General features: G+C 41.5%; 3 protein-coding genes across 3 annotated transcripts; 1 reads left to right on the forward strand and 2 right to left on the reverse strand.

Annotated features, from left to right (window-relative positions):
- Positions 1 to 201: 201 nt before the first annotated feature.
- LOC104421613 (60S ribosomal protein L44) lies at positions 202 to 2,007 on the forward strand. Its single transcript, XM_010033621.3, has 4 exons — positions 202 to 355; positions 1,213 to 1,392; positions 1,592 to 1,666; positions 1,779 to 2,007. The coding sequence occupies exons 1-4, from the start codon at positions 353 to 355 to the stop codon at positions 1,836 to 1,838; spliced, it is 318 nt and encodes a 105-aa protein (XP_010031923.1). The 5' UTR covers positions 202 to 352; the 3' UTR covers positions 1,839 to 2,007.
- A 3,197-nt stretch (positions 2,008 to 5,204) lies between these two features.
- Positions 5,205 to 8,143, reverse strand: LOC104423502. Its single transcript, XM_010035987.1, has 3 exons — positions 7,676 to 8,143; positions 5,708 to 6,257; positions 5,205 to 5,512 (listed from the first exon to the last, which is right to left on the reverse strand). Exons 1-3 carry the CDS (start codon positions 8,141 to 8,143, stop codon positions 5,205 to 5,207), a joined length of 1,326 nt encoding a protein of 441 aa, XP_010034289.1.
- A 1,754-nt stretch (positions 8,144 to 9,897) lies between these two features.
- On the reverse strand, positions 9,898 to 12,420 carry LOC104421614 (putative pentatricopeptide repeat-containing protein At5g08310, mitochondrial). The gene has a single exon (XM_010033622.3). The coding sequence runs from the start codon at positions 12,418 to 12,420 to the stop codon at positions 9,898 to 9,900; it is 2,523 nt and encodes an 840-aa protein (XP_010031924.2).
- Positions 12,421 to 12,666: the final 246 nt, after the last annotated feature.

Genomic DNA, 12,666 nt, shown 5'->3' on the forward strand with positions numbered 1-12,666 from the left:
ATGAATTTTACTATATTTACCTTACAGTAGTCCACATCATGTCCTTTTCTGTCTTTTCAGCATCTAATTTAAGGGTAATTTAGTCGGATAAGCGATACGAAACCCACTTTGGGCTTAAATTTATACACACACAATGCATAGCTCATCCATAAAATTTTTAGTCGGTAGGCCGAACCGAGTGAGCTCAGAGGCGTCGGGTCCGACCCGGTCCATCCACCGAGTTTTTTAAACACGGGCCGACTCGAACCGAGCTGGCTATAAATCGGAAAATCAGAAACCCTAGACGCCTTCCCTCAGCACAAGAGATTTCGCTGCTTCAGTTGGCCAGAGCAGAGCAGAAGCGGCGGCAACAATGGTGAGCGACTTCTCCCCGACCTAACCCACCTCTTCCTTTGATGTTTCTCGCTTTCTCGCTCGTTTCTCGCGAAGGAAAGCTCTCGATTTTGAGCGGCAAGATTGCATCTTTTTCCTTGTCGAATTGTCGGCGAAACGCGAGCGCGAACCGAATCTAGAGCGGCAGATTGCGGTTTTGAGTTTCGGAAATGATGCCAACCGCTTGCTGAAATTTTTTGTTTCTTTATAGCTTGCGGATTCGAGGGTTATGTTGTGATGCTTATATGAAGGGCGAGTTCGACGTTTGTTATTAATTTTTATACCGGTGGTTTCGATTCTGTTTATGTTGTTCCTTGTACGCTGAACTTGGTCGTGATGTTTCGGGATCTGATTCGGACTGTATATGTTATAAGAGACACTTTGGAAAATTGTATGGTAATTGGATAAATATGGTGATCCTGTAAGGTTGCTGTGATTATTCTACTAAATCCTTTTCTTTCTTGCCTGTATGAGCTTGTGCATACAGTGCCTTGTTCATGAATTTGCCGCTGAATGGTTGTGTCTCTGTCTTCTTTCATATTTGATTTTGCGCAGAAGTACTGTTCTTCAAAGCGGCACTGTGCTAAAACACTTTCTTTCATTTGCGGATTGGTGAAACGATACTTGAAAATATATTGTCGACATGTATTCTTTGAAACGAGCGAAATTTGTGTGCAGGGATAGTTTGGAAACAGGGGTTCAAATGAGCGGCATGATTACCTAATGCTAGTTTGTTCTCCTTTTTTAGGGTTTTTCCATGGGATAGATCTCCTCGCTTCTGTATGCTCATCCATATTGTCTTGTTTTATTCTGTTTGCTCATCCATCATGTGAAATTCAGGTGAACGTTCCAAAGACAAAGAAGACATATTGCAAGAGCAAGGAATGCAGAAAGCACACCCTGCACAAGGTGACACAGTACAAGAAGGGAAAGGATAGCCTTGCTGCCCAGGGAAAGAGGCGTTATGACAGGAAGCAGTCGGGTTATGGTGGTCAGACCAAGCCTGTCTTCCACAAAAAGGTGAGAAATGATTAGCATTTGAATTTGTTATTCGACTTGCTCTGATCATTTGCTTGAAAAAAGAAATGGAAGTATGTCAATATTGAACTATTTATTTTTTAGATATACAGCATTAACAGCATAAGGGTAGTAGGGCTGAGTCAAACTTTCGTTTAGTCTCAGTGGAAATTGAAAGTATATGATATGTGTTTCTTGATAGGCCAAAACTACCAAGAAGATTGTGTTGAGGCTTCAGTGCCAGGGTTGCAAGCATGTTTCTCAGCACCCCATCAAGGTTTGTGCTTTTGTGTACTCAAGCTCTGTTCAAACGTGTTTTGTCTATTTCTGAAAATTCTCTCTGTGAATTTGTCTAAATCTCTGGTGGTGTTTGCTGCTTTAACCTGCAGAGATGCAAGCATTTCGAGATTGGTGGAGATAAGAAGGGCAAGGGCACTTCACTTTTCTAGATGATTTCTCTAGTCTTCTGGTTCTCTGGATCTTTCAAAGACCTTTTAGCATCTGAATTTTTGTATTTTTTCTTCCTTTTTGGCCTTCCAAGATGATGTTACTGGTTATCTGAATTTGCGAGATGATTTATGTGATAGTGATTAATTTTGACTGGGATATCTTTTCAAAGACTTCGACCCCAATAGGCACGTTCTGTTTTTAAGGGGATGTTGTAGCAGTTTGAGTGGCGTAGATGAGACTCGCAGGAATCATTTCACGTTTGGAAAGTATAGGCTATATAATAGAGACACTGCGGCATCGGTTGTGGTTTGTGAAAATCTAGATCTTGAGACTAAGCACGAGAGCTGACCAACTTTATGTTGAATGAAATTGAAGCTACGTTTCATTATGGAACAAAGCATTCTAGATGTGGCTCATTGATAATCTAAAGTGTGTGCTAGATGCATAAATAGAGTATGACACAACGAGCGGAATTTGGAAAAAATTGGTGAGGATCAATTCATTCGTCAATCCACTTGTCAAACTTGGAACTCATGCTGATCGCTTAGCAATTGGAGTCAACAGGGGGATTACTTGGATTTTGTGAGTGGGGGGTATCGTAGTTATGGAACTGCAGACCGTTCGGTCGTGAGCACTCTCTCTGTTATGGGCATGGCGTTTACAGTGCCATTCAGACCTAGAACGAAGAGGAATTCACATGAATGTTCTTTCCGCTCTTCTACGAGCCAAAGACGATATAGATTTGCAGCAAAGAGAGCTGCATCTGACTCTTTTTCAAACCCAATTTGTCTTCGTTGCAGCGCTGTTCCTGATGTGGTGGACGTGACCAGGCTAATTATAACAGCTCGGCGTCATGGTCCAGATCGTCATTGCCATTGTCTTAGGAGGTCGTGGGTGTGGCGTATAGTATATGACGATATCTATGTTATATATGACGATATCTATGTTATATGATCTATAAATCTTATAAGTACTATTGTTCTTTTATCCAATCTTACCTTATCAAATCTAAAAAAGTCTAAATTAGGGATGAGTATCGATTTATGGTCAACCTTGGACCAATCCTACATAAGCCCAATTCTGCTGGTCTTAGTTTGGTTCTCAAGGGGATTGAGTTGGGTCCCTAATCCTAAGATCTCTGGATCAATACTGTATATGTTGGTCTTCGGTTCTACGAGTTTAGAATTGGTCCAAACCGGATCAACCCTAGTATATCTAAAATATTATATATAATATATTATTTATAACATTTTTGCATATAATATTATGAGTATTGTTGATAAATGATTACAAGAACTTCCTATCTTGTCCCATATCTCTAAGAACGGTCTTAATTATTTTTATGGTTTCTTGCTTTTAGCAAGTTTAAAGTTTTTATTATTGTCTTATCTTAAATTTGTTGAATATATATTAGTATTTATAGTTTGGTTACATAATATTGCATTGTCGATAGATATATAATTTGAAATGGTAAGTTTGTATTTTTAGAGAGCACAAAAAATGAAACAAAAAAATTATCATGGGTTGACCTTGGAACCGAACCGAGTCTATCAAGTAGGTCTGATCCTCGACCTTAGGCTTAATTAAATTTGTTCTCGGTTCCAAAAATTAAAGACCTGTATTATGCGGTTAGTTTTAGGGTTAGGGGGTGGATTGACCCAACTTGGATCATGCTCACTCCTAATCTAAACTACGGTATGTAGCTTAATATTTTATGCTCGGTATAAAAGAATCCTTCAATATTTCGGACAGAAGTAACAATGTAGGAAAGTGGAGAGGGTGAAGTTTTGGAAAATGCCAAATGTGCTGAAACTATTGGGTGATGTGACATGTTTTAATTAATTGAAGAAATAGCACAACTGCATTCAACCATTAGCTTTTCAGGAAATGTTGGGTAATCGTTCTTATTTCTCTTGAGAAATACTTTTTTGTAATTTTGTTTCCTAAGCGAGTTTCCGAACATTCGAAAGTGTTTAATAATTGCATAAAATTTTTATTCTTGAAATAAAAATGCGTTTGGTACAATATTCAATTTTTTTTTGTGACTTAATTTTTTAAATTTTTTAAATAATTTTATTACATCTTTTTTTTTTTTCTTTAGCCAATTGTCGGCCCCGATGAAGCCAAGCTCTCCCAGCCATCGACAAGGTTGAACCTTGCTAGGCCACCATGATGTTGGCCTTGCCATGGCCCGGCAACACTAACCTTGTGGTAGCACAACAAGGCTTAGGTCATCAAGGCTTGGTCTTGTCGAGGGCCAACGACAGGCTAAATGAAGAAGAATAAGAAAAGAGAAAAAAAAAGGCTTTGATTCTAAAATGAGATTTGCTAACATAACAATCCTTAAAAACTATGAAAATAACAATCTATTATGAGCCAAATTCTTGAAAAAGTAAATCCCACAATAATTTATGATTATTTTTTAATTAATTTTTTTATGATTTATAATACATTGTTATTCTCGAGTATATTAAAAATTGGTATGCAATCATTTCTCTTCTAAAATTATTCTTGGTTACAAAGAAGTAACATTTTTTTACTTCTTGATTCTATTTCAAGAACAAATTTAACCTAAAAACAAAAAAGTCGCATATGTCAAGGAATAAAATAATAGAATCAGGGATTGTTTGGCATGGTACCAAGAAAGCCCTTAAAATAGCCATCATTTAGTGGAAAAACTTTTGCAAGAAATCTTGGGAGGATATACCATTGCTCGTGGCTCATGGGTGCTTGATTAGACCACATGTCACGCAACATAAGACGCAACATAAGACTCCCTCCACAACTTGTTTCATTAAATAAGTTAAAAAAAAAAAAAAAAGAAGGAAAGAGAGCCTTTATATATCCATCTGAAAATTCATCCTAAATCCGGCCATAATGTTATATACAATACAAATAAACTGAAAATGTCCTATCGCAATTAAGTAGGAAAAATAGTGACAATAATTAATCAGTTCTTCAATGAGTTTGCTCCGTACACTTCAATAAACTCACATTACATATTTACTATGTTAAACGATCAAACTACCCCAGCGATATCATTAATCACAATGTCTGCTGAACATTAAAAAATGTCTTTCGTGCCCAAAGGCTCGAATTATTTGCAAAACAAACAAAGAGCGAGAACCACCATGCAAAAAACATCTCCAAATAATAATCATGACCTAAAAGAGCCATAAATTAAATGTTTGGCTGTGCCGCATCAGCTAAAAGAGACGATCTATATTATACGCGTACAAAGACCTTATTTATTCTTTCCCTAACCTAATCTAGAATCCAACGCTAACGCTAACAATACAGTCTAGAGGCTTCAACTAGGCACGTGCATAACCATGTGCTCGTCTGGTTCATACGTAATCAAGGTTTTACGCAAGCTTGCGAGTAAACTGGCACCAGCGATTGTAGGAGGCCTGGAGGTTTGGCCAGTCCGAGGAGGAGACGGTGAACTCCTGGAACCAGTTCGTGAGGATCACTTCTTGGTCGAAAGCGGGCAGGCTCGAGATCACCTCGTCCATCGCCCGCTCGGCCTCGACCTTCTCAAGGCCTGTCATGACGGGGTAGGCGAGGCCGTTGCTCCCGTGGCAGCAAAGCGGGAGCCAGAGGCTGAGGAGCCCGAACTTCACCTCGCTCGATATGAATGCACTCTCCTGCCGGAGCTCGCTGGACAAAATAGCTGCATAAAGAAAGAGTGTATATCAGTAATTGAAATCTTTTCTCGCACAGACGAAGCTAACTTCTAAAGAATATGATGAGATACTTTATTTTAGGATAAAACTGAGCCAAACTACTTATGCTATCTTAGATACAATTCAATTTTGTATACTATAAACTAGACTGATACTAAACTAAATTTAAAAAAGAGCATTACCAAAGATCTTGATGATGAAGCCTTGGACTCTAGGGTTAGCACCAAGACAAAGAGAAGCCAATCCTGAGGCAAAGCTCCATTGCTCCAACACTTCGTCCAAAGATCCAAACTCCCTGAGCTTGTTAGTTATCCAGAGCAGCTCCTGCGCCAGCTTCTCCGCTGCCATCTCCCCTTCGTCCATGCCAGCGGCTCCTGTGAGTTGCCTGCTGCCATGCCATGGAAGCGTGCCATTCTTCATGTACCGGACCACAGCGCCAACACACACGTTGACCCCCTTGAGATAGGAGTTGATGTAGGAGCCCATAGGGAGCGCACGGATAATGCTTGTCGGAAACACGCTCGAGTTGTTACCCTTTAATTGGGTTTGCTGGAGGGAGCTGTAGAGGAGGCTCGAGGTGCGTGAGAATGCCGAAGCTAGGGCCATCCGATTGATCTCCAGGAGGTCTTCGTGTCCCTCCCTCGCATTCTCCTCCAGGATCCTATCGGCCATGGACATTGCGAACTGGTACTTCCTCGACGAGGCGGGGATGTCGTTCAACAGCGCCAAGATCTATTACCAGAGAAATCGGATGATCAGTTAATGGTAGCGCAAACCGTGCCTTATAATCATCATTTCTGTGATGAATTACAGTAAGTTTTGAGCATTAAAATACATGGTGTCGCGGACTAAATTCACGTTTAAATTACGAATCTCTTAGATTATCTTCTAAAAACGACACACTAATCATTCTTTAATAAACTTGACATCTTTCTGATTAACTAATCACGAGAGGAAAACCAAAAAGCGAATGTCGTCCTATTTATTGTTGAAATAGAAACGGAAATATGCTGTGGTAAGAAGTTCTTCATTTTATTATAAAAAAACTTGATCAAACAAGCTTCCATTGATCAGATGAGGTCAATTAAGTCCGATGATCATTACGACAAACGACAAAGTATATTAGAGAAGGACAAATAAGGGAAAAATATAAATAAAAGGAAAGCAAAAAGGGACAAAAAAAAGTGTTTTTCTTTATCTGGTGTGGTGTTATTCGACGGTTACGTGGCAAAGCCGGTGGAACGAAAGCTTGCATGTGAAGCATTTGTTCCCTGAAGTGCGATGTTTGCCGCCACGACGGATCTTACCGCCATAAATGCTGTCGAAACACTAAGAAGCTCAGGAACGACAGGCAAAATGACAAAGAACTCCACATAAAATAAGAAACAAAACGAGCCGAACCGAACAGCAGTGGGAAATTTCACAGCTGCCGGATTTCTCCACCAATCAAAACTCGCGTCACCGAAAGCTGTCGAGCCTCTTTAGGAACTTCCAGGTTTCGAAAACTTAGCTCTAACGAAATCGAACACAGACCCATTTTCGTTTTGTGGGCTTATTATAATCTTAACCTTCCCTGCAAGAACTTGCATCATCTAAGGTTTGCGCGACCTCCCTTTATGGCGAAAGCATTCAGCTCTTATAAGTAGCTATTACGGGGGTGAAGCCGTCGGTGGATGTCCTAGAATAGGGCAACACGATCGTGTAGTGACTGGAAGTAAGGGTTGGAATCGGAAAACGATGTAAGGAAGAAGGAGAAGGAGAAGGAGAAGAAGGACAGCAGCAATTATAATAAAATAGAAGAGGGTGGTGATATGGCTGTGAACAGTTACAAGCATGTGCTGTATTGGAACTTGGAACATATGTCTGTGTTGTATATTATATGCAGCATAAGCAAAGAAGCGGATATACTTTGCGAAAAAAGAAAAGTTTTCGACTCCCATAACTGGAAAATACATGTTTTATCTGAGGAGCGTTACCTACCACAATGACTTCTAGAGAAAAATGAAATGTTTGTAATGAACCATAGGTCAAGCGAAGGATTTGCACATTAAGAAAATCTTAGTAACGTATTATTCTCATCAACGCTACTTATAGAGATATAAATAATGCGTAAACAGGCACATAGCTAGTAAATAAGCAGAAACACTTACGTGGGAAAGAGCTCGGCCGAGGGCTCGAATGGAGGGACCATCCACATCCTCGCGCAGGATCATCTCCAGCGAGGAGGAAGAAGACGGTAGTGCCAGCGCTGACGCCGAGGTTGCTGCTGCCGGGTAGGTGAGCAAAGGCGGGAAGTTGAAGGCTCCGGGGACGCCGGAGGCTAGCCGAGCTGACTGGAGCGGATACTGGAGGTGGCCGCCCAAGCTGGGGAAGTGGTCCGTGAGGACCCTAAGGAACCAGAGAGTGACCCAGGCCATGAGCATGACCATGAAGCGGAGGTGGTCGGAGAGCAGCCACCTGTCGGTGGAGGGGAGGGGGCTTTTGGAGGGAGAGGCGGCGGAGACTAGGGTTTTGGCAGCCACATTCACGGTGGTGGTGAAGATGGAGCACATGAAGGATGAGGGTGATGGTGACGATGATGAGGAGTAAGGCCTGGTTCTAAGGCCGTAGCGCTCCATTTCGAGTGATCCTTTCATGGTGTTTTCCTTTTCGATCTACGAGGCTTGATGGTTAGTTGGAAGGAGGGAGAGGGAGAGAGGGAGAGAGAGAGGAGGGAAGATTCTAGGATGGCGCAAAGAGAAGTATTTATAGAGAATTGAGAGTAAAAGGACAAGCGAGAGAAAGAGGAGAGAGAATTCTTTCAATCGGATGTCTGCAACTTGAGTCACTCAAGAACTTATTATGGAAAATAGTGTATTTACGTGCTATGTTATCGTGATATCATCTAATGAGCTAATAGTTTCTTCCCACTTAGTCGGCATCATAACTATAAATTGAAAGGTTTTATCGGAATTAATGTTAATTTAATTCATAAGATTCGATGGTATACCGTGATGATATGACATATGATGTTTCGTATGTTTGATAAAATGTGATAATTTTCTCGTAGTCAAGGAGCCAAAAGAAGTATAAATATCCACTGTATGTGGCGGTGATAATGTTATTCCACCATGTTTTGCAGCTTTGGAAACTAGTGAGAGCTAGCTAGCTTCTTCAATTCCCAATGACCTAAGACTTCTTCTTTTTGTATAAAATAAGCCGAAGCGATTACTAGGTCTCGGTATGTTGGGCATAAATAAAGTCGGACGTAGCTTTTTTTTTTCCCCCTCTTCCAATCAACAAAAGGGTGGGAGATAGGGAAGGGTAACGACGCGTGTTTTCGGCTTGTCTTGGTCAGGCCCAGGCCCTAAAATCTTTTGTTTGTACGATCTGGAGGCCGAATCGCAATCGTTGAGCCCAAGTAATGGAGGCTCCAAAAATTCCGTGGGGGAGTAGTGATCCTTGGGGCGAGAGGCCCGGACATGATGCGGCTCCCGGCAGTTTTTTAGAATATACAGAGATAAAAATAACCCGAATTGCATGCTGAACAACGGGAATGATTTCTGGATTATATATGTGAAATTAGAGGAAACTCACAAGGGATTTTCTTTTCTTTTTTTTCTAATGTAAGGACAACATTTAGCATGGGTATTCCAATGTTTATCGTGCTTAGATGAGAAACACAACCAACCAAGAACGATAATTTCCTAAAAAAGGGCTTATGAACAATACCTGATGTGGGACTTTACCAAAAAAAACAATACCTGATGTGAGTTATTCCAATATTTACATCTTACAGTTCATATTTAATGGCCTATTGAAAAAAAAAATAATTAAGAAAAGAAGATGGAAAGATAATTTTCTTTTTCCCTAAATTCCATCGTTACCATGCCAACAAAACTGAAATAACAACCCTTCATAAGTTTACAAAGTAAACAGAACAAACTCAAATTTCTAATTTCCTAAGCACAGGTAATAACCCTTGCTAAGTATCCAAGAAGCACTCAAAAAATGTGTGCAAAGCTCTTGTTCTTCAGGACTAAGGTTACGAAGGTACAAATTCTTGCTGTCAGACTTTTTTATCTGGATGGCATTTTCTGACCGCGAAATCCATGGAGGTTAGGCTGCATACCAAATATTAGGAAAGTGAAAGATGATGCAGAGTCTGAAAATTTGCAGCAGGAAAAGAAGTGTGAACTCTCCAAAATGTAATGGATGATATTCGAGCAATAATCTGAGGCCATCTGCTACTGCTGAGAGAGTCGGAATCGATTCGGCTCATGCATCTGGAGCATAGATCATTTTCCAAAGCGTACGGAGACTGGAGACAATTTTTTCCAAGAGGAAAGCACCGAATACATAGATGGTAACTATTGTGACAATTTATGCAGAGCTAGCTTGGACTTTCCAAAGAACCCGGATTCAATTCAGTCTCTATTCCACTGTCCAAAACAATACTTGGCGGAATGCTTCCCGCCTCTACTAGATCTCTAATGCTTGAAGAGGTAACAGCATCTTGTGACATTTGGATTATTGCATTTTTAAGGATTGGATAGTTTCTATCTTGTGAACATGGAAACTTTCCCTCCTTCACCAGGTCTTTTAGCGTCTCCAATGCTGCCGATAGATTCTGATCAGATAGCAATGCGCGTAACAGTGACGCATAGACAAAGGTGTCGGGCTTCATGTCCTTTTCTTGCATCTGCCTTAAATATACAAGGACTTCATTAAGCCTGCCACACTTGCATAGACCCTGTATAAGGGCCATATATGTAATTCTGTTCGGTGCACACCCTTTTGACAGCATATCATTCCACAGCATAAGAGCATCATCAGGTTTTCTGGCATTGCATAATCCATCGATGAGTGATGTATAAGAAATCACATTGGGCTTCGTCTCTACCTCGTACATTCTGGATAGACAGAGCATTGCTTGATCAACAGTATTAGTTTTGCACCATCCATCAATTAGCAGGTTATAGGTAACAACTGATGGAACAAGCCCATTCCTCACCATCTCATTCAGCATATCATGAGCTTCCGAAACCCTTCCAGCCTTGCAGAGCCCATTTATCAAGATATTATAGGCAATCACATCAGGCTGGCATCCTCGAGCACATAATCCCCGAAATAGCTCCACTGCTTGATCCACTTCTTGGATCTTGATCAAGCCATTTAGAGCTGCAGAATACGCAACTATATCAGGGAGGAAACCTTCTATAACCATGTTGTTGAGGAATTCACAAGCCTCAAGCACTCTCCCACTGTCGCATAACTGTTTCATGAGCTGAGTGGAATGTTTTATCCATGGTTCCTGCCCATGAAGACGCATCTCCTTCACACAGTTTAGAGCTCCTAATACATCCTCTCTTCTACATAAGCATCCATATATACAGTTACGCGTAAATTCTGTTGGCTCAAATCTGGAGTTTTTCATTTCTTGCATAAGTTCAGTGGCTTCATCCAGTCTGTTTGAATCACAGAGACTGCTGATCAAATTGTTATAAATTAAAATGGTTTGCTTGCAGCCGATCCGAACCATCTCATGGAAGAGGCTCAGGGCAGTATCTGTTTCACCTTTCTTGAGAAGACCATTGATGACGATAGTAAAAGATGTTGTATCAGGATAAAACCTTTCCCCAGTCTTGAGGAGCTGACTCACATTCAGATCATCAAGAGGCAAATGCCCCATCATCCCACGGAGCAAATGGTAAGCTTTATCCACTGCGCCATTGTTAACGTAGAAACTCAAAACGGCATTACATACCAAGTTTTTAGCTGCAGTGTCAACATCCTTTGGAATTTCCTTGAGCAGTTGGGTCAGCTCTCCTTCTTCAGAGAAATAACTGGTGAGCTTACTGAGCAAGCTAACATCTGGCATGATGCCATGCTCATTCATGTCCATATACAATTTAAAAGCATCCTCGAGCTCTTTATTCTTACATAACCCTTCAATAAGCACATCATATAGTGCTATATCAGGAGGAATACCCGACTTTCGCAATTTATCAAACAACTGGAGAGCCCTATCCAACCTCGATGCCCGCACAAACCCATGAATCAAAACACAAAAAGTCTTCTCATTCAGTCTCAAATTTCGACCTTCCATGCTCTCAACTAATTCGAAAGCCTTGTCCACGTCACCCCACTTGCTGAAAGACAGCAGCAAGACAGAGCACACGTGAGGATCCACCCACCCTCGGTCACACATTTCATCGAAAACCTTCAGAGCCATGTCGAACTTCCGCATGTTGCAGTAAATCTGCAAGACCGAGGTCAACGTATACTTGTCTAAGTCCCATCCAAGATCCCTCATCTCCTTCAATCTCATCTCAGCAAGTCCAATCGCATCCGACTTGGCGATGGCCTCCAGTAGACAATTATAGCTATAACTGTTCGGGACGCAGAGGCCCGACTGCTTGACCTTATCGAACATCACATTAGCTTCCTCGACCATACCCACACTCCCCAAACACCTAATGAAGTACCCTAAAGCACCCGGAGTCATCTTGCACCTGGAATCAACGGCCTGGGCCGCCAAAGCTCTCATTGCGGCATTTTGTCGAGCACGTGACAGCATGCACGCCATGGCATTGTAAGTGTAGCAATTGTGCACGAACCCATCCTGGTTCGAAGCCCAAGTGAAGAACCTGAGGGCGATCTTCCAGCTCTTGAGCTCGCGCAGCACGGATTCGACGACTTTCGTCGAGAGCGACGGCGCGAGGTCCGCGAGCTCCGGGTCGCCGGGGGCGAAGGGGCGTCCGGTGAAGACGGCGAGGAGGCGGCGGACGATGGGGGCCGTGTCCGAAGGAAGGGAAGAGAAGCTGCGAGCTTTCATGGAAATGGGTCTGCGGGAGTGGCGGCTGATGATGGAGATTCTGGCGAGGAGGGCCCGGAGGCATGCGGACTGGTTCATTGCTTTGAATGCTTCTCTCTGTTCTGTGTAGTTTTTGGCGCTAATTTAACGGTCTTATATTTCGTTTGGCTTGGCTTCGGTTGAGTAATTTGGATGGATGAAAGGGGAAAATGGATTTCATCTAATTTTTATGTGTGTCTAGATATATATATATATCTAGACACACATAATATATATGTATGTATGTATGTATGTATGTATGTATGTATAAATTGATATTATTTTCTAAGGTTTAAATTTAATAAG

Source organism: Eucalyptus grandis, chromosome 10 (assembly GCF_016545825.1).
Source record: "Eucalyptus grandis isolate ANBG69807.140 chromosome 10, ASM1654582v1, whole genome shotgun sequence".
Taxonomy (NCBI): Eukaryota; Viridiplantae; Streptophyta; class Magnoliopsida; order Myrtales; family Myrtaceae; genus Eucalyptus; species Eucalyptus grandis.